At 40.3% G+C, this 25,765-nt stretch overlaps 1 protein-coding gene and 2 non-coding genes across 5 annotated transcripts; all 3 read right to left on the bottom strand.

The window, feature by feature from the left end:
• Positions 1 to 55: 55 nt before the first annotated feature.
• On the bottom strand, positions 56 to 16,251 carry KHDC4 (KH domain containing 4, pre-mRNA splicing factor). Of its 3 annotated transcripts, none has more exons than XM_046683958.1 (14): positions 16,169 to 16,251; positions 15,510 to 15,726; positions 12,548 to 12,676; positions 12,116 to 12,195; positions 10,184 to 10,236; positions 9,764 to 9,927; positions 8,776 to 8,987; positions 7,915 to 7,975; positions 6,367 to 6,424; positions 5,891 to 6,144; positions 3,998 to 4,177; positions 3,003 to 3,115; positions 2,233 to 2,324; positions 56 to 1,337 (listed from the first exon to the last, which is right to left on the bottom strand). In XM_046683958.1, the coding sequence occupies exons 1-14, from the start codon at positions 16,204 to 16,206 to the stop codon at positions 1,138 to 1,140; spliced, it is 1,851 nt and encodes a 616-aa protein (XP_046539914.1). In that variant the 5' UTR covers positions 16,207 to 16,251; the 3' UTR covers positions 56 to 1,137. The 3 variants fall into 3 exon arrangements, 2 of the variants coding, with proteins under 2 accessions (XP_046539914.1, XP_046539915.1); XR_006891724.1 differs by having other exon boundaries at positions 1,281 to 1,337; positions 3,003 to 3,087; XM_046683959.1 differs by lacking the exon at positions 56 to 1,337 and having other exon boundaries at positions 1,973 to 2,324; positions 3,003 to 3,087.
• Positions 5,081 to 5,215, bottom strand: LOC124251638 (small nucleolar RNA SNORA42/SNORA80 family). Its single transcript, XR_006891830.1, has one exon. It is a non-coding gene; the product is annotated as a small nucleolar RNA SNORA42/SNORA80 family (small nucleolar RNA).
• Positions 9,342 to 9,470, bottom strand: LOC124251643 (small Cajal body-specific RNA 4). The gene has a single exon (XR_006891834.1). It is a non-coding gene; the product is annotated as a small Cajal body-specific RNA 4 (non-coding RNA).
• Positions 16,252 to 25,765: the final 9,514 nt, after the last annotated feature.

Below are 25,765 nucleotides of genomic sequence, written 5' to 3'. Positions count from 1 at the left end.
TAAAAAAGTTTATGAATTTTAGTGTAGGGTGGGTTGTGGAAGGAAAAACAGAAACCACAGGCAGAATATTTATACATTTATTTATAATGAAATTATGGTCTAAATATTTACAACATATAGGAAACCAGAGGATAAGTTTGTACAAAGCCAGCCTGCAAAGTATTCAAATGTGCAAAAATGACAGTTCAGTATCTCAAACTACTCCTGGTTCAGCAGACTAGCTCCTTCACTTTCACACATCAATATTTGATACAAAAAAGTTCTTTTGGCAAAACCTGTAATGCCAAGAAAAAGGACAAGTTGCAATTTCAGTCACTAAGTCCACCATCCTATTGCGAGCAGTCAAATCTCTCTATTTTAGCTGCAACCAGTTCTGAGAGAGACAGACCACTGTGTTTCGTTTCTGTGATGAGTTCTGACCAGCCTTTGAGCAGGTAGTTTTCTCTGACCCAGTTGAAGACAAGGAGCTTAGAAGAGCAATAAAAACAGCAATGGCTATCTGAGACAAGTGTGCCTGGAAGTGCCAGCTTTGGATCATCCCAATAAAAAGACACAATAAAAAAAATAACTTCATTTTCCTACCCAGGATCCAGCTATATCCAATAGTTTTAAATTAGTAAAACTGCATTTTCCAAAACAGAAAGAATCCAAAAATGAAATAGGGATGAGTTCTTAGTACTGAAAGGAAAAGGGTCTTAAAATCTTTTCCCCACTAATAAATAGTAAGGCTTTGTTTATAACCAGTTATTATCAAAATTCACCAAACAGTAATAAAATACAAATAAAACTTTATGTCAGAATAGGGGCTATTCATTTGGAAAAGGCTGGACCAGGTCAAATGTATACTGGAATGACCCTGTTGGGATGCTTTGTTGAACAAGCACATTTCACCAACTGTTAAAAAGCTTCTGAGACAAATTTGTGATTCTAAGTAAATTTTAACAGATGCTATGCCACTGCAGAAATAAGGATGTTTTAAAAAGAATGGAACTCCTTTAAGAAAGAGGACACGGCATCCCTAACTTCTGCAAAGGTCCAAGATGTTCCCAGTACTGGCCCCAGAGTCTTCTTAAATCAAATGCATGCATTATTGCTAAAGAAGAGTCACCGAGGGTCAAAACTCTGTTCCACTCCTTCCTACGGGGCCATCCAGAATGGCATCTGTTGTTTAGCTCGTGGTTGTGATGAAGGGTATTGATATCCCAAACTCCAGCCCTGTGGAAAACTACTTGCATTTTTATGACCTCCGTGTTCCTCCTCTTCATCAGATGAATCTGCAGCATAAGCCACCAAGCCAAATCCCTTTTCTGTAGTTTTCATCTTCTTGACCGGATAATCTAGAATAGAGAAAAACAACCCCAACCCCATTCCCCACCAAGGAAAAAAAAAAAAGATAATACCATAAATTCGTTAATAAAAAAAAGATGTTAATTGTAAGTGGTTAGTTGGACACCATTTTGAGGTCACAGGGTCATGGTCACCCAAAAACGTTGAAGATCACACGAAAAACAGCACCAGCATCAGCAAATGTGAATCCACCAGAACCATGTAAGAAAACAGAGAAAGAAAAAAGAAACACAAAAAAAAAAAGAAAAAAGAAAAAAAAGGAAAGTTAGCAAGTGAGTCTCTGGAGGCTATTTCACCTTTTAAAGAGTTAAAAGAAAAGAAGTTAAGAAAAGAAAAAAACTTATTTTCTTCTGTTCGTTTTTATGACGACTATGGGCAAAGAACAAAAACAATCCCATGTACCTCTACAGGAATTAGAGTTCTGGGGTACGAGTAAGCAACATTTTTTATAACAGCCACAGGCTGACCATTCCCGACGAATAGAGCTATGAAGGGAGACAGGGCTCAGCTCCCAACACAAAGAAAAATCCGTATTTATTAAGTCTGTATCAGATTACCTCCAGGTATTCAGACAACAAAGACAACAAAATTTTGAAATGACCTACCAATCATTAGTATTTCCTAGGTTTTTAATGTCACTGATGCTACGTATAAAATATAAGTCGACTGACTCTTTTCTAGACACACGTCGGTTGAAAATATAAGGCTGTGTAACTATATGCTGTCCATATAAATAAAAAAAAGGTATTCTCATTAGCCAGTACGTTATAGAGGTTGGATTAAACACGTGAATGAGTCAGACCTAAATGAACATCAGATTAGAAAACTAATAGCTTAAGACCAGTCTTAGCCACTCCCTTGTTCCCCCAGCTACACCTTACTCACCATGGCTCCCCGTTAAGGTCCCAGATCCATTCCTTTCATCAGACTCTGTTTTTATTCCAGTCACTGGAAAGGCTGGTGGAGGCATCAACTGCCTGTTAGAATAAAAAAAATGAAGTAGTCTTTCAGACAAATTCAATCAATCTTTAATTTCTCCAGTAGATAAGAAGTAGGATAAACAATACAGTCTACAGATAATCTTTCGAGTTTTTTAACCATTAATTTCAACTCTTTGCACCAGACCCCCTACCCTTCAAGCTATTATCAAGTTATAAGATCACAAGTCCTGTCCAGAGAGCCAGGCCATGCCAAAAATAGAATGAACCGTAGTGGAAGTCAGCTCCCTCTTATGAAGTCTAATATTATAATATAGGAAAGGAGAATTCATTGGATGGCAGGCTGAACTCCCATTCAAGTACCCCCATCCATGATATTCTATGATTCTAAGTAGCAAAAATGGCTTGATTGTGTAACACTTCTGTTACTGCCTACCCTTAGGAAAATGGCCAAGAGGCAAACAATGAGAGTAAAGGAAGATGCCTGACTAAGCATGTTGTGAATTATCCAAAGCTGAATGTAACTCCTCCTAAGACTGTGAAAGGCAGATCGTTACATTTTCCATTACTGCATCAATTATAACAAACAGGGGCTTGTTTGATCCAAATGATTTCACTTTAGTTTTAGAACATGGAAGCTCATAGCAATGATCATTATTCCCACTAATGGTGCAAATATTTGAATATACTCATATAATTATGTTTCAATCAACTCACCTGTCCCTCTCTCGCTCTTTGCCTGAGGAACTTGCCGGCTTCGATCCTGCACCTTCAATCTCATTCTGACTGGAGAAGCCTGTACCTAAATTAGTCATATGAATGGGTCCATGCTATGAGCAGAAAAATACAGTGGCATTAGCAAATCTACAACTGCTGTATTGACTTTAGCTCCTTAATGTAACTGACAAGTGCCTCATCTTTCTGATACACTGCAGTAAGCTGCACTACATAGCTCTTTGGGATCTGGAGTATAACTATAGCTGAAGTAGAGATGATTTTTCTCTGGAGGACTTGGTCAGGGATGTTATGATTCATTATGCTATGTCTATTTTCAACTATCCATAATCGGTTGGAATAAACCTACTATAAACTACAAAAATGTTTCAAAGTTTATTTCAAAGAATGCTTCAAGGATTCTAGCAAAAAGTAAAGATGCTTTCCCAGTGAAATAAAACTGCATCAAAACTACACGCTTTAATAATCTTTAAAAAACTCTAGTGAATGACTGTTTATTATTATGTCTAAGCACAGAATCATTCCATTTCTGGCCGCCTTTTTTTGGAGGGGAAAAGAGAACAGTAAATTGAAAGCCAAGGTTTTCAATACAAACCATATATTGGTAGAATATTAGCTTTTGGTGAGATGTGTAGGGAAGTAAGAACTATCAGAGGCTTTCAAGAGTCTGTTGTATGAATAAGAGGAAGTGCAGAACTCTACAGAACTCCTTCCAGATGCTGGTCATAGGAGATTCTCTCTAGGTGAAAGCTTTGTATTTTCTTATCACTCTGACCCCAAAGACAAAACCCACCCAAAGGGAATCACTCTCGTTTCCAATTAATCCCCCAAGGATAAAAACCTAATCTAAATGGATTCCAGAAGGCAGAAATCCTAGCACTGGGAGGACAGTTGATATAGATGTGAATTTATCTTTCTTTAAAGGGAGAATATAGTAGGATAAGATGAGGAAAGTAAGACAGGGTATTTTATTTAACCTGGTATCCAAGAAGTCCAGATTCTCGTTCATCTGGTAGCTCCTCTGTGAATCGCCTCTTCTGTGCCTGGGGTTGAGTTGGGAGTGGGGGCTGGGGCGGGGGCGGGGGCGGGGGCTGGGGGCCAGCAGGCAAGGCAGTTTTGACAGGAGCAGCAGGAATAAAAGGCCCACTCATCGGACTCTGGGACCAAAACAAACCAAAGGGAAAAAGGTGTGAGAACGTCCAACTAATGAATAAGTAAACAATGATTACAATATACTCTAATGATCAGTATGTATCAGACGAATCTTTCATCCTCCAGTCCTTAGTTTCCTCTATACATAATTTGGTAACAGTATCGCCTAGCCTTCCCACCCTCATGGGAGGGAAACATGAAATTGACAATCTCTACAGTGCTTTGAACTCTCAGGAAAAACCGGTTGTGCATTTGGGCTCTTAGGAGCAAACACGACCATTAACAAACAATAAAAACTCCAGCCACTTACTTAGTTCAGAAGTTATCAAGCAAGAACATTCTCTTATTTAAAGCCCTTAAATCAATGTGATTAGCTCTTTTGGGGATCACAAATCCTGCTAATGTTTGTGGCAAAGGCAACTTCATCTACCACTTCCATGGATAAGCTGTTAAGTCAAAAGCAAGGCTGTCTAATGTTTCAAGAGGTTGTTCCAAAAAGGAATAAGGGGTGACCAAAAGACAATATATATTAGAGAAGACAAGCACTTCTAAAAGGAAAACTCTTATTACCAACAGCTAATACTTATGACTGCTTGGATCATTTTACTTAACCCTTGCAACTCTTTCAGATATTATCATTATGCCCATTTTATATCTAAAGAAAACCAAAGCCTGGATAGGTTAAGTTATATCCCAAGATCATACAGCTCAAAAATGGGAAAGCATGACAAACCCTGGCAGTCTATCTCTAAACCCCAACTCTTAACCACTCTGCTATATTGCTTCCAAATTACAAAACAGTGTGGCTCAAAGCTGGAGAACTATAGCTCTGCCTAAATATAAAAAGTAAAATAAGTATGACTAGGGACCACAAACAGAATTTAGTTCACCAGCCCTTCTTCATTTCACACTGTACAACCCCCTTCAGTGCTCACAGCCTACAGATAAGGAGGCTGGGCAATGGTTCGAGGCTGCAGTTTACTCTTGCATGGGTACACTATGAGAGGCCCACAGAAGGGCCTGCCATAAATCCATTACCATGCTCTCTGCCTTGTCTCTAAGGACTGTATATAATCTACCTAGATGACCCGGCCACCAACTGTTTTCCTAAAATTCTAGTTTCTTTTATACTAGCTTTCATGATCCTTAAGTTTGGAAAGTTCACATCTCTTGGCCTAGGAACACCTGTACATAGTATAATATTTCTAAGACTAGTGTCTCAGTCCCAATCATTTAGAGGTGTGGAATAGGCCAGCGCCCTTGAGCCAGACACAGGCAAATGATGGCCCAGAGTACGGCCAACTATGATTCTGGCCTGCCACCTGTTTTTGTAAATCAAGTTCTACTGGAACACAGCCATTCATTTGGTATTGTCCACGGCTGCTTTTGTGCTCCGATAGAGTGCAGTAGTTATAGCAGACTGTACAGCCCACAAAGCCTAAAATATTTACCATCTAGCTCTTTATAGAAAGTTTACCAACTCCTGCTGCTATTCGGTGTCAAGACTTGTGAAACCAACCGTAAACTTCAGGATGAATACGCACATGTACACCCTATCTCAAGGAATTCAGGTGGTTTGGTGGTGGGAACACAGGAAGACAATATAAAATACCTCACATTACATATCATTTCTGAATACCACCACCACATTCCCACCCCTTGCCTGCCCCAGTTTTTCCTAATTCAAAGGCATCATGTTTCATATCCTTGCATCCTACCTGTCCAGTGCTAGCAGGAGGCTGCACTTGTGTTATCGGGTATTGTGTTGGCACAGGGGGGACTCCAGTGGGTAATGCTGGCAAGACTCCAGGTGCCAATGAAACAGCTGGTGGCACTATGCTTGGTACTCCATAAGGAGGTTGAACTGGCTGCTGAGGAGGGGGAACAACAGGGTAACCAGACTGATAGCCATTGGATGGATAATATGGTGGTTGAGGAGGGACACTACTTATAGCAGAGGGTTGTGTATAGCCTGAGGGGGAAGAAAAAAAGTGTTTAATCAGCTGCAGCAGAATGAGACATTTTAGCTGAATATTAAACTTAATCTCTAGGGAAGAATAACACTGAGGCATGAATTACCCTAAGTTGAAGGGAACATTATTAGTGCCCTGGCACAGTTAGGCTAGCCTCAAGTATATTTTATGCATAAATCTCACTACCAAAACATTTTTTAAACACTTCAAGACACACCCACCTGGTAAAGGTACAGCAGTATTAATCTGATTCACAAATCTAGAGTATTCACCATGAACCTGAAAGAGAAGGGACAAAATTAATATGAGACAGTCCCAATGCACTGAGTATTTATAAAGATCCAATTCTACAATTCAGGACCAAAGCAATTAGGAATTGAAATATTTCCATCGATGTTTCTATCAAATTCAGACTTGTTTGATCTAAATTTTAATATGGCACACCTATAAATTAAGCCAGGTTTCGGGAATCAGGAGCATGGACATCAGGAGCATCCTAAATCCTCCAAACTAGATCCAATTCTGGGGTACAAATCATTCAGAGTGCCACAGAAACTAAGCAGTTACGCAATTTCTAAGTTGTCAGTGTAACTGTTGAGAATTCATTCATTCTTTTATCTGCTGGGTGACTTGTTCTCAAGGAGCTCATGGTTTAATAACGGTTTAGCCCCTCTCCAGTTCTTCATTATTAGCATCTTACTAAGTCCATAACTTCAAGTAGCAACAAAGAAACACATGGGGAATGGTCAGGGAAGTTATCTGGTATAAGAGATGGTAAATTAGGTTATCTCACAAAAGCAAAGTAAACAACAGCTTCCCAAAAGGGCACCATTAAATACCAAATAACACAAGGTTGAACATATTCAACTCCCAAACCTGATATCCTTTAGGTGATATATAAACAACCCTATGATTTAATTTTTGGTTATTTGATTACAGAATGAAAAGAATGAATAATCAAATAAGCAAGTATCCCAAAGGCAATGCTAACTGGTTTAAACTATTACAGCTCTAGCTTTACTTTAGCTAAAGCTAATATTAAAAAGAATTTGAAATGCCCATCATAAATGACTTGACCAGGATTAAAAGTAATATTTAAACAGCTGAAAACGTTAAGATTTTATGATACTAATGTAATATAGATTTCAAAATTGCATATTGAAACAGCGCCTGAAGAAATGCATACCAACTGTGACTCTGGCTAGGGGAGTTTGACTTCCTTATAGAGAATGGTAGTTGCTGTAATGGTGTAGTGGTTTGAATAGTGTCCCCCTCAAAACTCATGTCTTCCCAGAACCTCAGAATGTGACCTTATATATTTTGGAAACAAGGTCTTTGCAGATGTAAGCAGTTAAGATGAGGTCATACTGGATTAGGGTGGCCCCTAAATCCAACAACTGGTACCCTTAGAAAAGGAGACAGACACAGAAATACAGGGAAGGCCAGATGAAGATGACAGCAGAGATTGAAGTCATGTTGATACAAGGCAAGGCAAGGACTGCAGGCAATCACAAGAAGCTAGGACACAGGCATGGGATGGCTGTTCCCTCACAGCCTCCAGAAGAAATCAACCCGGCCCACACCTTGATTTCGGACTTCTTGTTCCCCAAACTGTGAGAAAGTAAATTTTTGTTGTGTAAGTCACCCAAGTAGCAGTAAATTTGTACGGCAGCCTAGGAAACTAATATAGGTGGGAAAAATAGCTAAGACACAATCCAAAATGGCAGCAGCTCTTCTGAATGAGTATCAGACAGACAAATATAACTCACTGTTTGCAAGAGATTCTCACAGAGCTTCTTGGCAGCAGCCAGACCTTCTGGTTTGGGATGACTGCAAAGAAAAAAGAAAAATTCAAAGAGGAGAAAAATAAAAGCTAAAGAATTCTACTTTCATTTTGCATGCAGTTTTATAAATTGAATATAGTCAACGCAGCACAAATCTAAGCTTCTGAAAATCACAAAATAGGAACACCAAATGTCAGAGAAGTCCTTTAAGATATAACTGGTATCATCACCACAAATATTTTCTTGGTCTTTTTCTGAATAGTGATACTTCTTGATATAAAGAGAGGATATTTTAAAATAGTGTCATAGGTTTAAACGAAAATTATTTTAGGCTCATCACAGCTCATTTTAGGATCACACACTTGCGTAAAACCCAAGGACTTGAATACTAAAAAGAGAGAATTCCACCTTCTACTTCAACAATTTTTAAATAGCTTTTTTTTTTCTTTTTGAGGAAGATTAGCCCTGAGCTAACACCTGCTGCCAATCCTCCACTTTTGGCTGAGGAAGACTGGCCCTGAGCTAACATCCGTGCCCATCTTCCTCTACTTTATATGTGGGACGCCTACCACACCATAGCTTGCCAAGCGGTGCCATGTCTGCACCTGGGATCCGAACCGGCAAACCCCAGGCTGCCAAAGTGGAATGTGCAAAGTTAACCACTGCGCTACCGGGCCAGCCCTAATTCAACAATTTTTATTAACTAATCATAAAGTGATTAAGTGTTTACCTTAGTTCCTTATGTTACTACTGATTAAGCCCATTTTCTCTTACTCCTGAATCATTCCTGCCTGTACTGGTAAGTTGAACAAGGATTCAAACGTCTTCAGCCCCATCCATTCATACCTGATGTAAATATACATAGGTTCAAAAGCTTCTCGGCCAGATGCTGGCTCAATGCAGCCTGAACCTTTGCCTCGTAGGAAGACTTTGGCACCTGTTTCAATCTGAATGTGCTGCAAATAGGAGCAGCCTGGACCTTCCACTTTCTCCTTCACATTAAAAGTGGGCACAGCATGTTCTAGACCCACGAACAATTTATCTTGAACATAATGCATCTGTAGAAGAACACAATAGCCCAGATTAAACAGAGAACACGTAATTAAATCCTAATCTTGATATTAAGCGAAACACTTTAATCTTCCAGATACTTTTAATAGCTTCCAGAATAAGGACCCCTATAATTTCTACCAAGAGTCCATAGACATAAACACTACTAAGAAGCTTAATTTAAGCAAAAACTACATATTCCATGTACCTACCTACAACACTAACACCTTACTCTGTTCAGCAAAATCTATTTAAGAGAGAAAAACCCAAGATCAAACAATGAGTAAGCATACCCACTTCCCTCGACTAATTTACGTTAATAAGAAATCATGGCAAAGACAGTCTCCTGTAAAACTGGAGTGGAGTGTTGGGTAGTACAGTCAGCCCTGTGATACTCTCCAATAAGGGCTGCTCTCTCCAACCCCTTTTTCTAGGAGGATTGTATCAGCCGAGTCTTGCTTCATCAGACTCAGCCTTCTTAGTCCTCCAGCTGCCATCAAGTTTGCAAGTATAAATTCAGACCACTAACTTCAAAATGTACAATGTGCATACTCTTTGATCTATCAATCCTCTTCCTAGAGGATATCACTATAAAGAGATGTGCGCTCAGCTGTTCATTACATCTTGGAAACCTAAATGGTCCCTTAACAAGATAGCAACAGCGGGTAACTTTCAGATTGGAATTTCAGGATTTTATTATTTTCTTCATACTTTCTGTATTACTTGGCACACATCATTTTTACAGAAATGATAAAGCACTTAATAATCTCTCCACAAAACATACCCCTGACTGGAAGGGAGGCTTCTGGCTAACAGCTGGAGACAGCTGTGCAATAGGCGCTGGCTGGTGATAGACAGTGACTGTTGCCCCATTAAAAGTTGGACTCGTCCCTGTGGCAGCCTTGACCACCCCATTGGTGATGATTTCTTTGATTCGGTTTACAGCTCCTACGGAAAAACACAGATAGGAAGATACTATACCAAAGAATTGAATGAACTGATTAGTACCCAGTGATAAATGCAAGCCAACGCTCAAGCATTAACTCATTTTATAGATCACCCAAGTATTTCGCTCCCCATGCATATCCATGAGTAGTTCATAAATAAGAGGAAAACATTCAGGAACAGCCTGCTAATTTATTACATACAGGTCTCTACTTTGCCCTTCACAAAAAGCGATATGTGAGCCAAAAACATTACTTACTGTCCACTAACTCCCGTGTCTGGCCCTGAACGTGAAGATATAATGGACGATCCCTATAAAGAGAAATATAAAGATGATCTCAAACTGGTCCTAACCAAAAGAGCCAAATGGGTCTTCAAATGTAATTTGCAACGTTTAAAGTTTCCAAACAAGTAAAAGGGACTATATACGTAATAACAGCTATTGCTAGTTAATTTCTAAGACCATGGTTTTACAGCGGGTAAATAAATAAAATTTTCTGGTTATCCATTCATGTGAGCCTAAAGTTAACTGGCTCACTTATGGATCAAATCTGTTCTTATGGGCTCATGAACATTAATATCCAGTCAGAGGAGAAAAACCAGTGTTTGAGAACAGAATTCCCTTTTGTTAGTTATCTAATAGGTTATGGGTAAATCGGCTCTTGGCTGCCCAAATTAATGGGTCCAGAGTGATGGTGGTGGGGCTGGCCCGGTGGCGCAGCAGTTAAGCGTGCATATTCCGCTTCTTGGCGGCCCAGGGTTCACCGGCTTGGATCCTGGGTGCGGACACGGCACTGCTTGGCAAAAAGCCACGCTGTGGTAGGCATCCCACGTATAAAATAGAGGAAGACTGGCAGTAGTTAGCTCAGGACTAATCTTCCTCAAAAAAAAAAAAAGCGATGGTGGCATATAGATAAATTTCTTTAACGGCCTACACCAACTGAGAAGACTCTTTAGATTCTAAATGTAAAGTAGCTTAGATTCAGATTTTTTTTTTTTAAAGATTTTATTTTTTCCTTTTTCTCCCCAAAGCCCCCCAGTACAAAGTTGTATATTTCTCGTTGTGGGTTCTTCTAGTTGTGGTATGTGGGATGCTGCCTCAGCCTGGTTTGATGAGCAGTGCCATGTCCGCGCCCAGGATCCGAACCAACGAAACACTGGGCCGCCTGCAGCGGAGTGCGCGAACTTAACCACTCGGCCACAGGGCCAGCCCCGCTTAGATTCAGATTTTGATTATAATAATAGAGAAAGTGATCAATAACCATACAGTAAATAAAAAGCTGTACGTAGAAAATAATTCTTTAAAGACAAAAATGTTCAAAACAGCAACTAGCACATACACAAAGTTGAAATACACTCTTGGTTTGGGGAGCAAATTTTGGCTCCTAATTATATTCGGTTTAAGCCAATGTTAAAAACGTTGCATTACCTCAAGTACCTTTCCTCAAAAACTAAATAATGGAAGCGATGAAACTAAATTGAGATGAAATCTTTACATGGATAACCTATAACCATCATAGAGGCATTAAGGAGCTTGATTAAAAAAATTTTTCTACAGGGAGATGACAACAAAACATGAGCCCATTTCTTGAAAGAAATATTTCCAGATATTCAGAAATATACTCATTAAATATTCAGAGTTCAGAAGTATACTCATTAAATGTTAACATTTGGGGCAGGCCCGGTGGCACAGCAGTTAAGTTCGTGCGTTCCGCTTCGGCAGCCTGGTGTTCACCGGTTCAGATCCCGGGTGTGGACCTACACACTGCTTGTTGAGCCAAGCTGTGGCAGGCATCCCACATGTAAAAAGTAGAGAAAGATGGCCACGGATGTTGGCTCAGGGCCAGTCTTCCTCAGAAAAAGAAGAGGATTAGCGGCAGATATTAGCTCAGGGCTAATCTTCCTCAAAAAAAAAAAAGTTAATTATCATCTTCTTTTACACTTCATGTAATCTGTTTCCTCTAATAAAACCATTAATTGTGAAATAAAAAACCAAAGAACAATAGGATAAATAGCTGCCAACACTTCTTACATCTGTTGATGTCCCAAATTCTGCAATAAAGCATATATACACACACACACACATATATATATGAAGCTACTAACCAAACATTTACACATATTCTCTAAGAGTGAAAAATATGAAACATACGTCCAATCCTTCTTCAAGGCAGAGGACATGCATACATACCCTGGTCCTACTTTGGCCTTCTCCTCAGTTGTCATGAACCTCCCTCGAGTTGACACTGCAGCCCCACTAAGTCGGCTGATCTAAAAAGCAAACATCTTATTAAAACGATGATGTGGCAATTGACTGATTTCAATGACAGGTAACAGGATAGATTTTCCCTATTCATTCACTCCACCAATAAAGCAGGAGTGAGTTCTCGCCCCTATCTGAAATTTCAGTTCCATTGCTTCCTACTCAAACCAACCCAGGTCTCTTCACCTTCACTAAGATGTTCCTCTGCAATTAAATTAAACCCAATCCTGACTTTGGAGACTATGACCCACCCAAACCCACTAATAAATATCTGACTCTTGTTTGTCTGTTTAGAGGTCTTGTCCTCCCGAAACTACACCCACCCACCACCTTCCCCAAAGAGGCCCAACATCTTCACACCTCATCTTGGGTCTGTCCTCGAGTCAGCAAGTTCCTACACGTGAGAGGCACATCATTGATCTCTACTTCAGCGACCACCAGGTCATCCTTGCTTTTATTGCTAGTTAGGCCTTTGCCAGGGGCCTGAAGCTACAAAAAGAGAAATCAGATTAAAAAGTTTAGAAGACGAAATATCTTTTTTTTGTCTAATTTGTTGTCAAACGCCCTTTCCCATGTACCACCGCCTCCCTACCTTTCCTTTTACCTGTCTGCAAACATACTTGGAAATACTCCTTGGTTATTCTTCGTAAGTGAGATAACAAGCAAAGAAAACCTCACTAAAATGACACCCGGTAGTCAACTTACTTGAAGGCCATCATTAGATTTCTCTATAACCGTGGCTGTGTACGCATTTTTATGATCATATAATTACAGGAACTCTATGGACCAGAACCTGCAATCTCCAAAGGGAAAGCTAAAGGGTCGAGTTATGACCCTTTACAACTCAATCAGCTAGCTGTATGTGTAGTAAAATACAGGGTAGAGCTAACACTCAGTGCAGAGTCCAAGAAGTCATACATCTCATTCAGGCAATAGAAAGCTGCCTTTGTGTCAACACTATCGTCACAACACATCAAATTCAACTAATTCCATCCTTGCAACGATCTCAAAAACCCTTCAATTGTATCTAATTAACATCTTATTACTCCCTTTATTAAGGAAGAACAAACAGAATAGACAGACAGCCAGGTAAGATCCCAAAATCTGATCTAGTTTTTCTCAACTTAAACTACAGGCAATTCCAGATAGCTGGATTTGAGTGCTACCTGAAAAAAATCTTAATCTCAAAATGGCCTTCTTCCACCCTTAGCTACCCTGGACCAATGTCTAGCAAATCTGCTCAAGGAAGGTAAAACAGTTTCTTTGTGCATTAGGTGCATTTTTAAAATGAGGAGGCAAACTAAATAGACTTGACATCATCTCCTTACTTCTGCTTAGCCCTTTACAGTATGCATTTACACATCTTATCTCACTGAATCCTTTCTTTTCTGAGGAAAATCAGCCCTGAGCTAACATCTGCTGCCAAGCCTCCTCTTTTTGCTGAGGAAGACTGGCCCTGAGCTAACATCCGTGCCCACCTTCCTCCACTTTATATGTGGGATGCCTGCCACAGCATGGCTTGATAGGTGGTGGCTAGGTCCGCACCGGGCATCTGAACCAGTGAACCCTGGGCCAGCGAAGTGGAGTGCACAAACTTAACTGCTGTGCCACTGGGCCAGCCCCACACTGAATCGTTATGGTCACCTTTAAAGTTATATATTAGTGTTGTCCTACAAAACTTTCTTTGATGACATAAGCATTCTCTATCTGGCAGCCCAACATGTGTGCCACTAGCCACATGTTCACTAAGCACTTGAAATGTGGCTAATGTGACTGAGAAACTAAATTTTAAATTTTACTTTTAATTCAAATAGCCACATGTGGCTAGTATCCACTGTACCGGACTGCACAGGTAATTATTACTATCAATTCCATTACAGATGAGGACAGAGACTAAAGATGTCAAAGCCACACAAACAATACCTGGGGATTCTGGGTTTCAAACCTAGGTATTCTGATTCTAAACCCAGCATTTATGTACCATGCTGCCTCCTGCTGAGTTTACTATTTTAGACTACCTTTTAGAGGAAAAGAGTAAGTCTAAGTGATTAACACCAGTAGGAAGGGTTTTAATATTTAAGGAGCATTCCATCTCCATCAGTGTGCTTTTAATATTTCCTTGTAGACCTTAGAAACGGACACGTGACTCACACAATCTTTGCAAACTACAAAACTACTATGAACAATGAACTTCCAATTCACTAAAAGTTCTCACTAATTCTGCAGAACTTGAATATTTAAGCATCCAGACAGGTTATGGCCTACTGATAAACATTCTGCTGATGTTATCTACTAATGAACTGGAAGGCCTGTAAAGAACTTCATTTTCTTTTTTTCAGCTTTAATGAGGTATAATCAACAAAAATTATACATATTTAAGGTGTATAACTTGATGTTTTGATACACGTACACATAGTGAATTGAACATATCCATCATCTCACATGAACTGCATTTTCAAACACAGGAACTTGTCACTTCATAGGTACCATGGAAGGTAAATTTTAACTTAAGCCAAAAGAATTTTTTTCAAATAATAATTACAATGGAATGGGCTGCCTTGGAACACAAGGAATCCTCTGAATCTACAGGCTTTCAAGGAAAAGCTGAACACCCAAGTGTCTGAGCTGACTCTGAAGTCAGATCTGTGCCTACCATTTATAGACCTTGGACAAGTTACTTTACATTCACGACCCTAATTTTCCTCATCTGTAAACTACTGACAATAATCCATTCCACAGAATTGCTGTAAGGATTTTAAGCGCAAAGCATGCATTCTAGCAGTAAAAACAGCCACTGTACTCATTATCCTGTAGGAAGATTCTTGCATTCTATGAAATGACCAAATAATTTCCTCAAATAATGTGAAAACAGCAAAACAACCCATATATAAATTATTCACTTTAGTTCATGTCTAATTGTACTTTAGTTAGGCAGTCACTAAAAATCTGAATCTATAGATTCTAATTAAAGTCCATGTTTTAAAGCTCGCTTGCTTTACCTGAACTTCTCTTTTGACTTCAGGGAGGTCATGTATCAAAAACGATTATTACACCATTGCTTTCAATGATTATATAGATAGAACCTGGGCTGAACTAAGAGACAAAATGAGCCATTTGGTCCAGAAATGTAATCAGTCCAATCAAAATTGCCTCCTAAAAACAACTGGGAAACTATCATCTGATATATTCCAAAACTAAGTGATGTTGAAGTTACTGTATCCCCCGTTTTCTCCTTCATTAACACAACGATTGTCAGATTACAGAATTACAAAATAACCTGAATTAAATGAGCAATTAGCAGAGTCCCTTTAACTCCAAATACCTTCTCAGCAGCATTCTGAGTTGGTTTCAGCTTTCCTTTGGCCATGAGCATGGCATTGATCTTGGCAGCCACAGCAGCCGCAGCATCCAAGGCTCCGGAGGGAGCAGCTGTGGAGCCCCCAGGGCTTCCCCCACTGCTGGTAACCTCCCCACCTGGGGCCGCCGGTGGGAGGAAGAGAAGGGGGGCTGGAGCTGGTTGGTCCCATTTGCTGCGGCGCCTACAGGAAGTAAAAGAAAAATATTGGGACCCAAAGCTTTTATTTATATTATTTTCCCTTAATACACCTTAGCACCCCATCTCCTTAAATAGATAATTCCTGCACTATTTCCCCAAATGTTCCCTTCTTTCAACCCTTTTCCAGAATCTACTTCCTTTCTACTCCACCATCTCTATCAGAAGACCCCACTCGTCCCTCATGACCTCGTTTTCGCCTTCGCCTTGGCTCGTCCTTCCGAAAGTCCCTGCTTTCCTCCGCCCTCTGATCCCCGTCGGCCGTTTTCAGGGCCCCAGGCCTGTCACCATCCTTCTCCCCAAAACTCCGGCCTTCCAGTATGTACACTCGCCACTGAAGCGCCCCGCCACCCATGCGCATCTTCCCATGGTCCCTCCGCCCCCCCGCGCCCCATGCTCGCTGCGAGGCCCTCGCCGAGAAGCTTTACCCGCCGGCTCCAGGATGTGTCGCGCTCCCCGCGGACATGGCGACCGACTCTGCTCAACCACCCGCCAACTACCCCACTACCACCTTACCGTCACTTCCGCCCCCAACGCCCTTACGCACAGCCTCTTCCGGTCGTGAGGCAGGGCGCTTCCGGTGAGAACGTCTATTCCGATTGGACTCTCGTTGATTTCAAGGCGTCTGGCGTTCTCGGAGACAGGCAGGGTGTGATCTTCCTGCTTGCGCCTTGCCCTAGAGGAAGATGGCTGCTAAGTCTCATATCAAGGCGGAACGGCGCGAGGAGAATCCATTTTTGTTATGGGCAAGTCGGTAGCCTAGAAGACAATACGCATGAGTCAGGGAGTTAAGCAGGTTTTTCCCCAAATTCAGCTGCGTTTCTTTGGAGTCCCAGCCTCTGATCGGGGAGAGAGCTTTTCTGCGACTTTTGCCCACTTCAGGTTACAGTTACCTATTTAGGAAAAGGGAAATGATTCGTCCCAAAGGTCATTTGAAGAGTTTCTCTTTTTTTTTCATTCCTCTGCGCCAAGCACTGTTTGAAGAGCAGGGCATATAAGGATGTAAAGATAAATAAGCCGCGGGTCCTGCCTTTCTGGCACTCACACTGTGGCGGGGTAGGCACGCGGGCAAATACATATAATAGGGTTGTATAATAAGCAAAGGTGAAGAAGATGAAATGTTCAACTTGGTGGGGCTTTAGACGCAGGGATTTGAAAGAAACGAAGCTGAACAGGCTGGATGAGGGCTGGAGAAGTGGTGATCCAGAGTAAGTTATGAAACATCCTGCTTTGGGATCTACGTACTTCGAGTTGGACTGGCTAGAGTGTAGGGGCCAGATCACGAAAAGCCTTCGCCCTGAATGCTGAGGTGTGTTCGAGGTGCTTGTGAAAGCCAGCGATTTCCAACATATGGGGTTTCTGGTAGCTGCAAGGAGTATCTAGATCGAATAAATAAAACACAATGCTATTTTTCAAATAAGTTTACATTCTGATATGATTAATAGAATACAAATTCATTAAAAACCGAATTTATAGTGTTTTCCTTTCAGCATTTAATAAATTTCCATACAAATGCCACGTTTATCATAGAGGAAACGATGTGTGTATAAATATATATAAAATATATTTCTTCATTCTTTTCTGTTGCATTGATCTATTTGTTCCTTTGCTATACTGTTTTTATTACAATAATTCTACATTTTAATATTTTAATAGCTGTTAGGGCGAGGCAATTCTCATTCTTCTTCTGTATTTCCTTGCCTATTCTGACAGGTGTACTTTTCAAATGAATTTTAGATTAAGCAGCATTGTTTTTCTTTTGCTTCATCTCCCCAAAACACAACGCTGTTGGGATTCTGATTGAAAATACATTGTGTTTATTTTTTCCTTTTTTTAAAATTGAGATATAATTAATATACCATAAAAGTTACTCTTTTTAGAAGGTTACTTTAAGTGTACAGTTCAGTGGGTGTTAGGGTATTCACAAGGTTGTGAACCATCACCATTATCTAATTCTAGATCATTTTCATTACCCCCAAAACAACCCTGCACCCATAGGCAGGCAGTTCCCATTTCCCCCTGCCACCAGCCACTGGCAAACTCTAATTTACTTTCTGTCTCTATGTATTTGTCTATTCTGGACATTTCGTATAAATGGAATCATAGACTATGTGACCTTTTGTATCTGGCTTCTTTCACTTAACGTGTTGTAGCATCCATGTTGTAGCATGTATCAGTACTTCATTCCTTTTTATGGCCAAATAATATTCCATGGTATGGATATACCACAATTTGTTTCTAGATATTTGGATTGTTTCCACTTTTTGGCTGTTATGAATAATGCTGCTATGAACATTCGTGTACAGGTTTTTGTGGGAATACATATAGTTTCAGTTCTTTTGGGTATATAACTAGGAATGGAATTGCTGAGTCATATGGTAAATTTGTGTTTAACTTTTTGAGGAACTGCCAGACCATTTTCTAAAGTGGCTGCACCATTTTACATTCCCACCAGCACTGTATGAGTGTTTCTATTTCTCACATCCTCGACAACACTTGTTATCGTTCATCTTTTTGATTATGGCCTAGCCATCCTAGAGGGTGTGAAGTGTTATCACATCGTGATTTTTATTTGCATTTCTTTAATAACTAATGATATTGAGCATCTTTTCACGTGCTTATTTGACATTTCTCTATTTCCTTTGAAGAAATGCCTACTCAAATCCTTTGCCCACTTTTAAATTGGGTTGTCTTTTTATTGTCGAGTTGTAAGAGTTCATTATTTTTGGAGGATACAAGTCCCTTCAGATATGTGATTTGCAAATATTTTCACCCATTGTATGGGTTATCTTTTCACTTTCTTTTTTTTTATAAATTGAACTTTTTTTTTAAAGACTTTATGTTTGCTTTTCCTGCCCAAAGCCCCCCGGTACATAGTTGTGTATTTTTAGTTGTGGATCCTTCTAGTTGTGACATATGGGATGCCGCCTCAGCATGGCCTGATGAGTGGTGCCATGTCCGTGCCCAGGATTCGAACCAGCAAAACCCTGGTCCGCTGAAGCAGAGCGTGAGAACTTAACCACTTGGCCATGGGGCTGGCTCCTCCCTTTCTTGATAGTGTATTTTGAAGCACAAACATTTTAAATTTTTGATTAAGCATTTTCTTTATTTTTAAACTTGGAGAGTATTGACAAGTTCACCATAATGATTCTTCCCACCCAGGAATGTTGTATGATTTTCCATTTTTTGGAGTCTTGTGTTATGGCTTTCAGTAAATCTTACAGTGTTTTTCATCTGGATTTTGCTTCCTTTCTTTTTGAATACATTCATAGGTATTTAAAATTTTTGACTTCTATTTTGAAAGACATTTAAATTGTTTTTTTAAACAAGTTACTCTTGGTATAAAAGAAATCTGCTTTTTTTTAAAAAAAAAGATTTTATTTTTTCCTTTTTCTCTCCAAAGCTCCCGGAACACAGTTGTGCATTTTCAGTTGTGGGTCCTTTTATCTGTGGCATGTGGGGTGCCTCCTCAGCATGGCCTGAGGAGTGGTGCCATGTCTGCACCCAGGATTCGAACTGGCAAAACCCTAAGCCGCTGAAGCAGAGCTCGAGAACTTAACCACTCGGCCACATGGCCAGCCCCTCTACTTATTTTTATATATCTAGCCACCTTGCTAAACTCTAAATAGTTTTAATAATTTTGTAGCCAGATCTCATGGACTGATAAAATATTATAGTGGACAAAGGCACATACTGCCTATGTTCAAATCCCAAAATCACCACTGATTTACCTGTGTGACCTTGACTTCATTTCTTTAACTTCTCTGCCTCAATTTCCTTATCATTAAAAGGAATATAATAATAGTGCTTACTTCACAGAGTTGTTATGATGGCTATATGAATTAATATATAAAAAGTTCTAAAAATGCTATAGATATGTGTTTCCAATTATTATTTTCTAGATTTAAAGTATAAGTTACAAGGAATGTAAAATTAATCTCTTCATTGATAATGTTTGTACCATTCAATTTTTCTTGGGTTATTTTTTTTGCATTATCAAAGTTAATGGTGAAAAATAGTGGTGAGTGAACAGTGAACATTCCTATTTTGTTTCTGACTTTAATTCCACTTTCTTTTCATTTTACGTTGTTTTTTATTTTCAATTAAAAAAGCATAGTGTTGATTGCCTTAACATACAGTTTAGGTCCTAGGGGATCTTACTTTCTCTGCTCCTGTTGTCCTCCCACCACCCTTCGCAGAGGCAGCAGTGTCATGAATTTGTTGTGGGTTCTGCTTTTTGTGTTGTGGGTCCATGTTTTTATATTGTTACAACACTGTACAGATACATAAACGATATACAGTATAGTATTGTTTGTGTATGTTTTTTTCAATTGAGGTGAAATTCACATAACTTAAAATTAACCATTTTAAAGTACACAAGTGAGTGGCATTTAGTGCATTCACAGTGTTGTGCAACAATCACCTGTCTCCAGTTTCAAAACCGTTCCTCACCCCAGAAGAATACCCTGTGTGCAATAAGCAATCACTCCCCCTTCCTCCCTGTCCCCCATTCTCTGGTAACTGTCAATCTGCTTGGTGTCTCTGTGGATTTACCTACTTCATGTATTTCATAGTCATACAGTATGGGATCTTTTGTGGCTGTTTTCTTTCACTTAGCATAACGTTTTCGAGGCTCGTCCCAGTTGTAGCATGTATCAGTACTTCATTGCTTTATATGGCTGAATAATAATCCATTGGATGTATATACCACAATTTATTTATCCATTCATCCGTTGATGAACATTTGGGTTGTTTCCATCTCTTGGCTATTGCAAATAGTGCTGCTATGAACATTCATGAACAAGTTTTGTTTTGTTTTGTTTTTGAGGAAGATTAGCCCGAAGCTAACTACTGACAATCCTCCTCTTTTCACTGAGGAAGACTGGCCTTGAGCTAACAGCCGTGCCCATCTTCCTCTACTTTATATGTGGGACGCCTACCACAGCATGACTCGCCAAATGATGCCATGTCCACACCTGGGATCCGAACCGGCGAACCCTGGGCTGCTGAAGCAGAACGCGAGCTTAACCACTGCGCCACCAGGCCAGCCCCCAAGTTGTTTTTTTTTTTTAAGATTTTATTTTTCCTTCTTTTGCCCAAAGCACCCCAGTACATAGGTGTACATTTTAGTTGTGGGTCCTTCTAGTTGTGGCATGTGGGACGCTGCCACAGCATGGCCCAATGAGCAGTGCTAGGTCCACACCCAGAATCTGAACTGGTGAAACCCTGAGCTGCTGAAGCAGAGCGTGTGAACTTAACCACTCGGCCACAGGGCCAGCCCATGAACAAGTATTTAAGTACCTGTTTTTAATTCTTTAGGGTTTATACCTAGGAGTAGAATTGCTGGGTCATATAGTAATTCTAGATCGAACTTTTGTGGAACCACCAACCCAAGCAGCTGCACCAATTTCCATGAGGGTCTCATGACCTGCCTCAGAGGAAGATCAGAAAGTCCCTCCTGCACCTGCTGTTTCTCAAATTCCTTCAGCTTAAAATATTCAACATGCCACAGTGCTGTCTTTTGTGGTAGTGTGTCCTGAACCCCATCACTGACATTCTGTTTATGAGTTTTGCATCTGTATTCATAGGTGACATCTCGGTACTTTAAAAAATCAAGTTGCAGGTTTATTCCAGTTTTGAAAAACTAATTGACAACCTTTTCATTTTTTCTCCTGTGCTCTAAAACACTTTGAATAATTTAGGAATTATTGTTTCCTTGAAGGTTGGACTGAACTTCCTTATAAAATCATCTGGATCTGGAAGCTTTTTAGTGATAGATATTTGAAAACCTTTTCAATTTCTTATGTGGTTATTCATCTGATCCGGATTCTATTTTTTCTTGAGTTAATTTTAGTCATTTAAACTTTCATAAAAAATCATCCATTTTACCTAGAATTTTAAATGTTGTGCATAAAATTTCGCTAAAAGTCTCATTCTTTTAATCTCATTTGTGCGGCTGTTTCTTTCTCTTCTCTCTTTTTTCTTTTCTCTTTATTTTCCTTAGCCTTGCCAGGGTCTCATCTGTTTGTTTACCTTTATGAAGAACCCAGGATGTAGTTTTATTCATCAATATGTTCATTGATTCATCAATAGCATATTAATTTGAGGTTTTGTTTTCATTAATTATCTTCTCCTTTTGGGATTTCTTTTGTTTGGTGTGTTTTCTAGTTTCTTAAGTCAAATGCTTAATTCATTTATTTACAATTCTCTTAGAAAGTCTGAATTTCCCCAATAACATTCTCTATTCATACTACCAAGTCTGGTTTTCTAAACTCCATTCAACGACACTTTGTTATATTGCTAATTGAAAAAGTCTCTCTAAAGTGAAAGAGGTTAGGCTGAGGTCATTTTTCCTTCCTGTTTCATGCAGGGTAAAGAAATTTACGTAAGAATCCCAATGACTGTGCATTTCCTAGTGCTCATCTGGGTATTATTAGGCCATCTACTACCAACTGTAAAGCAGTGACAGCTTGGAAATCATATCAAACTCATGTGACTGGGCCCATATGTAACCTCTCTCAGTATCCTCTCCTGCCCCCGGAGACTTGTCACTCTCTCGTTGTTTCAGTGGTGCTTTCTGTCTACAATTCAGTCTCTTCTTCTCCAGATCGTAGTGCTATACACCCCTGAATCCATTTAGATCAGCCCAAACTTGGAAAATGCTAGACTGGGTCTTGCTGTTTTGCCCCAATATCCTCACCCATAGCAGTGGGAGTTGTGACGGGGAAACAAGAGAAGATGGAGAGTGGGCTTTCACAAGGCCTCCAGCATACTCACCATCCCGCTTTGGGGTACCACCTTCTATCTCAAGCGCTTATTGAGTAATTTTTCCAAACAAAGGAATTTCCTATGAGGAATCCTGCTGTCACCTCTAAAAATAGCTTTATAATTTTTTTTTCATATTCTTAGAAGGGGAAATCTGTCAAGAAAGAGAAGAATGGAGCAGCTGTTCAAAAAGAAGTAGGACATATAGCCCCAGGTCCAACCTCTGTGAGGCCTGACTATACCAAGTGCTGTGTCCTCGGGCAGCCAGGAGGAGTCCCAATGTAGCTTTATTTATTTATTTATTTATTTATTTATTTTAAAAAAAGATTTTATTTTTTCCTTTTTCTCCCCAAAGCCCCCTGGTACATAGTTGTATATTCTTTGTTGTGGGTCCTTCTAGTTGTGGCACATGGGACGCCACCTCAGCGTGGTTTGATGAGCAGTGCCATGTCCGCGACCAGGATTCGAACACAACGAAACACTGGGCTGCCTGCAGCGGAGCACGCGAACTTAACCACTCGGCCACGGGGTCAGCCCCCCAATGTAGCTTTAAAATGCAATTCCTGTCGCCCTCTCACTCACTTGAGCTCAGTCAGCCTTGGCTATTTGTACAAGTAGGAAAGAAACTGATAACTAAGAGTGGGTTTTCAAACGACACACTCTCAGTGGAACTGTGGAATTGGCAGGTATTGATTAAATCATTCGTGACTGAGAAGTCAGCTGTGACAGCCAAACTAGAAGACAGGGTGAAGCTCTGGAGGCCCTGTTAGCAAAATGGGGGGATACTACAGTGTGTTGATTATTCTTTAGAGCCTTAGGAAAAGCACAGTCCCAAAAGAGATCAACAGTTTGTTCCAGGTTTCTCTAATGAAAAGGCGTAGAAAAAAAAAAAATAGTGCAGTTATGTAATCCTGTTAGAGAAAACTTTCTCCCTGCAGTCTGGAACTACTTAAGTCCAGGTTGAGGAAAATCAATGCTTTTCTTGTCAAATTTTAGGCCATACCAAATTCTTTGCCATACTAGATTTTTGTGACTAAAGTTAATGCACTGATTGGCCATGACTAGGCTCTTGACAATTGGAATGTGGATTTCTGGGAGAGCCAGAAGAGATGGGGAAACCCCTAACATCTGGGCTGCTCAAAAACACTTCTCAGGGCCGGCCTGGTGGTGCAGCGGTTAAGTTCGCACATTCCACTTCGGCAGCCCGGGGTTTGCAGGTTGGGATCCCGGGTGTGGACATGGCACCACTTGGCACACCATGCTGTGGTTGGCGTCCCACATATAAAGAAGAGGAAGATGGGCATGGATGTTAGCTCAGGGCCAGTCTTCCTCAGCAAAAAAAGTAGGATTAGCAGCAGATGTTAGCTCAGGGCAAATCTTCCTCAAAAAAAAAAGTTAACATTTGGGGAATCTGGGTAAAGGGGATACAAAAATTCCTTGTACTATTCTTGTAGTTTCCTCTCAGTCTGAAATTATGTCAAAATAAAAAAAGAAAAAATACTAAAAGTAAAAAAAAGAAGAAAAAGAAAACGGCTGTAACAACAGTAAAACAACAAGAACAGCGACAATATGGCACCCTTAAAAGTGAAAAAGGGGAAGCAACCCACTAAAGTCCTGTGGGAACTGAACTGCCAGAAATACACCAAGTTGGATCCTGTGTCTGACTGAAATCAACATGGCAAGGCAGCTCAGCTTCTCCAGCAATTCTTAATCCCAACCACAAAGGATAACAGAAGAACCGTTTTAGTTCTTCTGTTCCATTAGAGGAAATTTTTGTCAATGACCATCTCAGGGATGATCTGAAAACCAATGGTAAAAGGAAAACTTCCCAATAAGCAAAAACTGATGTGATCAAATTTTCTGACCAAAGAACTCACTCCGCTTCTAAGGATGTGAGTCAGCAAACTGGTTCCGGGAATTCACTCTTGTGTCATATACATTGTCCCCCCGCCCGCCCTGGGCTAACCCTACAGTATCAGTGGAGGGCTTGCCTTACAAAGCTGGAGCGGTATGTTGAGGGCTGTGAAATAACCGTGATGACTGGACTGATATATAGAGCTGATCTGGAGGAGTCATTCTATTTTCTCCCTTTTAATTAAGAATTTCTTGTAGTTGCCTTGTGTTTTCCTCTAATATTGTACATCAGATGTCTGTGGGCTTGTTTTCTAAAAGGTGTAAGATGTCAACGGATCATACCTGGAACCAATTACAATCGAACTAGAAAAGAATGGACGTCACTCAGGAATTATAGAGTGATTAAAGGGGCCCCATTACATTGCCTCTGAATGCAATAGTTAGACTTGGCTTTGGATAGTTTTTGTTTGTTGAGAGGGTGGGTGTATTTATGTTTTTTATGAATAGTGGATTGTGTTAGTGGAGGAGGAATCTTTAGAAATATATGTTTGAAAAGAAGGGGCTATGTGCACGGTAGGCAGAGTAGTCTGTGCTAGCTATGCTTCATTGGCTGTCCCATGTGCAGCCTCTTCTGCAGAGCCTACCCCTCCCACAGTCTCTAGAAAGAACAGTCCTGCATATTTAATGACTTGGTGGCCACAGCTGATTAAACAAAGGGTACACACTTGACTAGACTCAGGACTGAAAAAATACTCTTTCACAAGGATTTTCAGAACCAGAGAACTATGGTTGGTTAATGGTAGCCACTGGTGCTAGGAGGTCATGCTGGTGTGTCAGGGCTGAGGTGTCTGTCTTAGGTTCTGCCCAAGAGGAGCAGGCAGAGTTGCTAATCTGCAAAGAGAAGCAGGAGAATGGAGCAGATGTGCTGAGAGAAGCAGGAACAGGGACCAACTGAAAAGCAAAAAGCATGAAACCTGCTTCCTGAGGGCTGCACTATTCTATCTTCCCATTACCTCACTTGAATCCATTCAGATCTACTAAAACTCTAAAAATGCAGTCTTAGCCCTAGTCTTTCATGCCAACATTCCCACCCACCGCAGCGAAAGAAGGAAAGAGAAGGCACAGATGGGTAGGCAAAAAGGTGAGGATTTTCCAAGGACTCTGGCATAATCAACATCATCCTGTCATTGGATATCTGTTTCATCACTAGAAGCAGCTCAAGGGGATTTCTGTTCCTTGCAATAAAAGAGACAGTGTAGGAAAGCCAAGAGGAAGGGAATGACTGAATGGAGCAGGATCTGTGAAGAGAATCGTTTAAGACACAGATGTAGAGATTGGTCTTGGCCAGGAAGATGGATACTTCTTCCTGAGAATTAAAAAAAAATCCCACAAACTTGGAAAAAAAC

This window comes from Equus quagga, chromosome 13, assembly GCF_021613505.1.
Source record: "Equus quagga isolate Etosha38 chromosome 13, UCLA_HA_Equagga_1.0, whole genome shotgun sequence".
Taxonomy (NCBI): Eukaryota; Metazoa; Chordata; class Mammalia; order Perissodactyla; family Equidae; genus Equus; species Equus quagga.
This window is presented reverse-complemented; position numbering and strand designations above follow the sequence as displayed.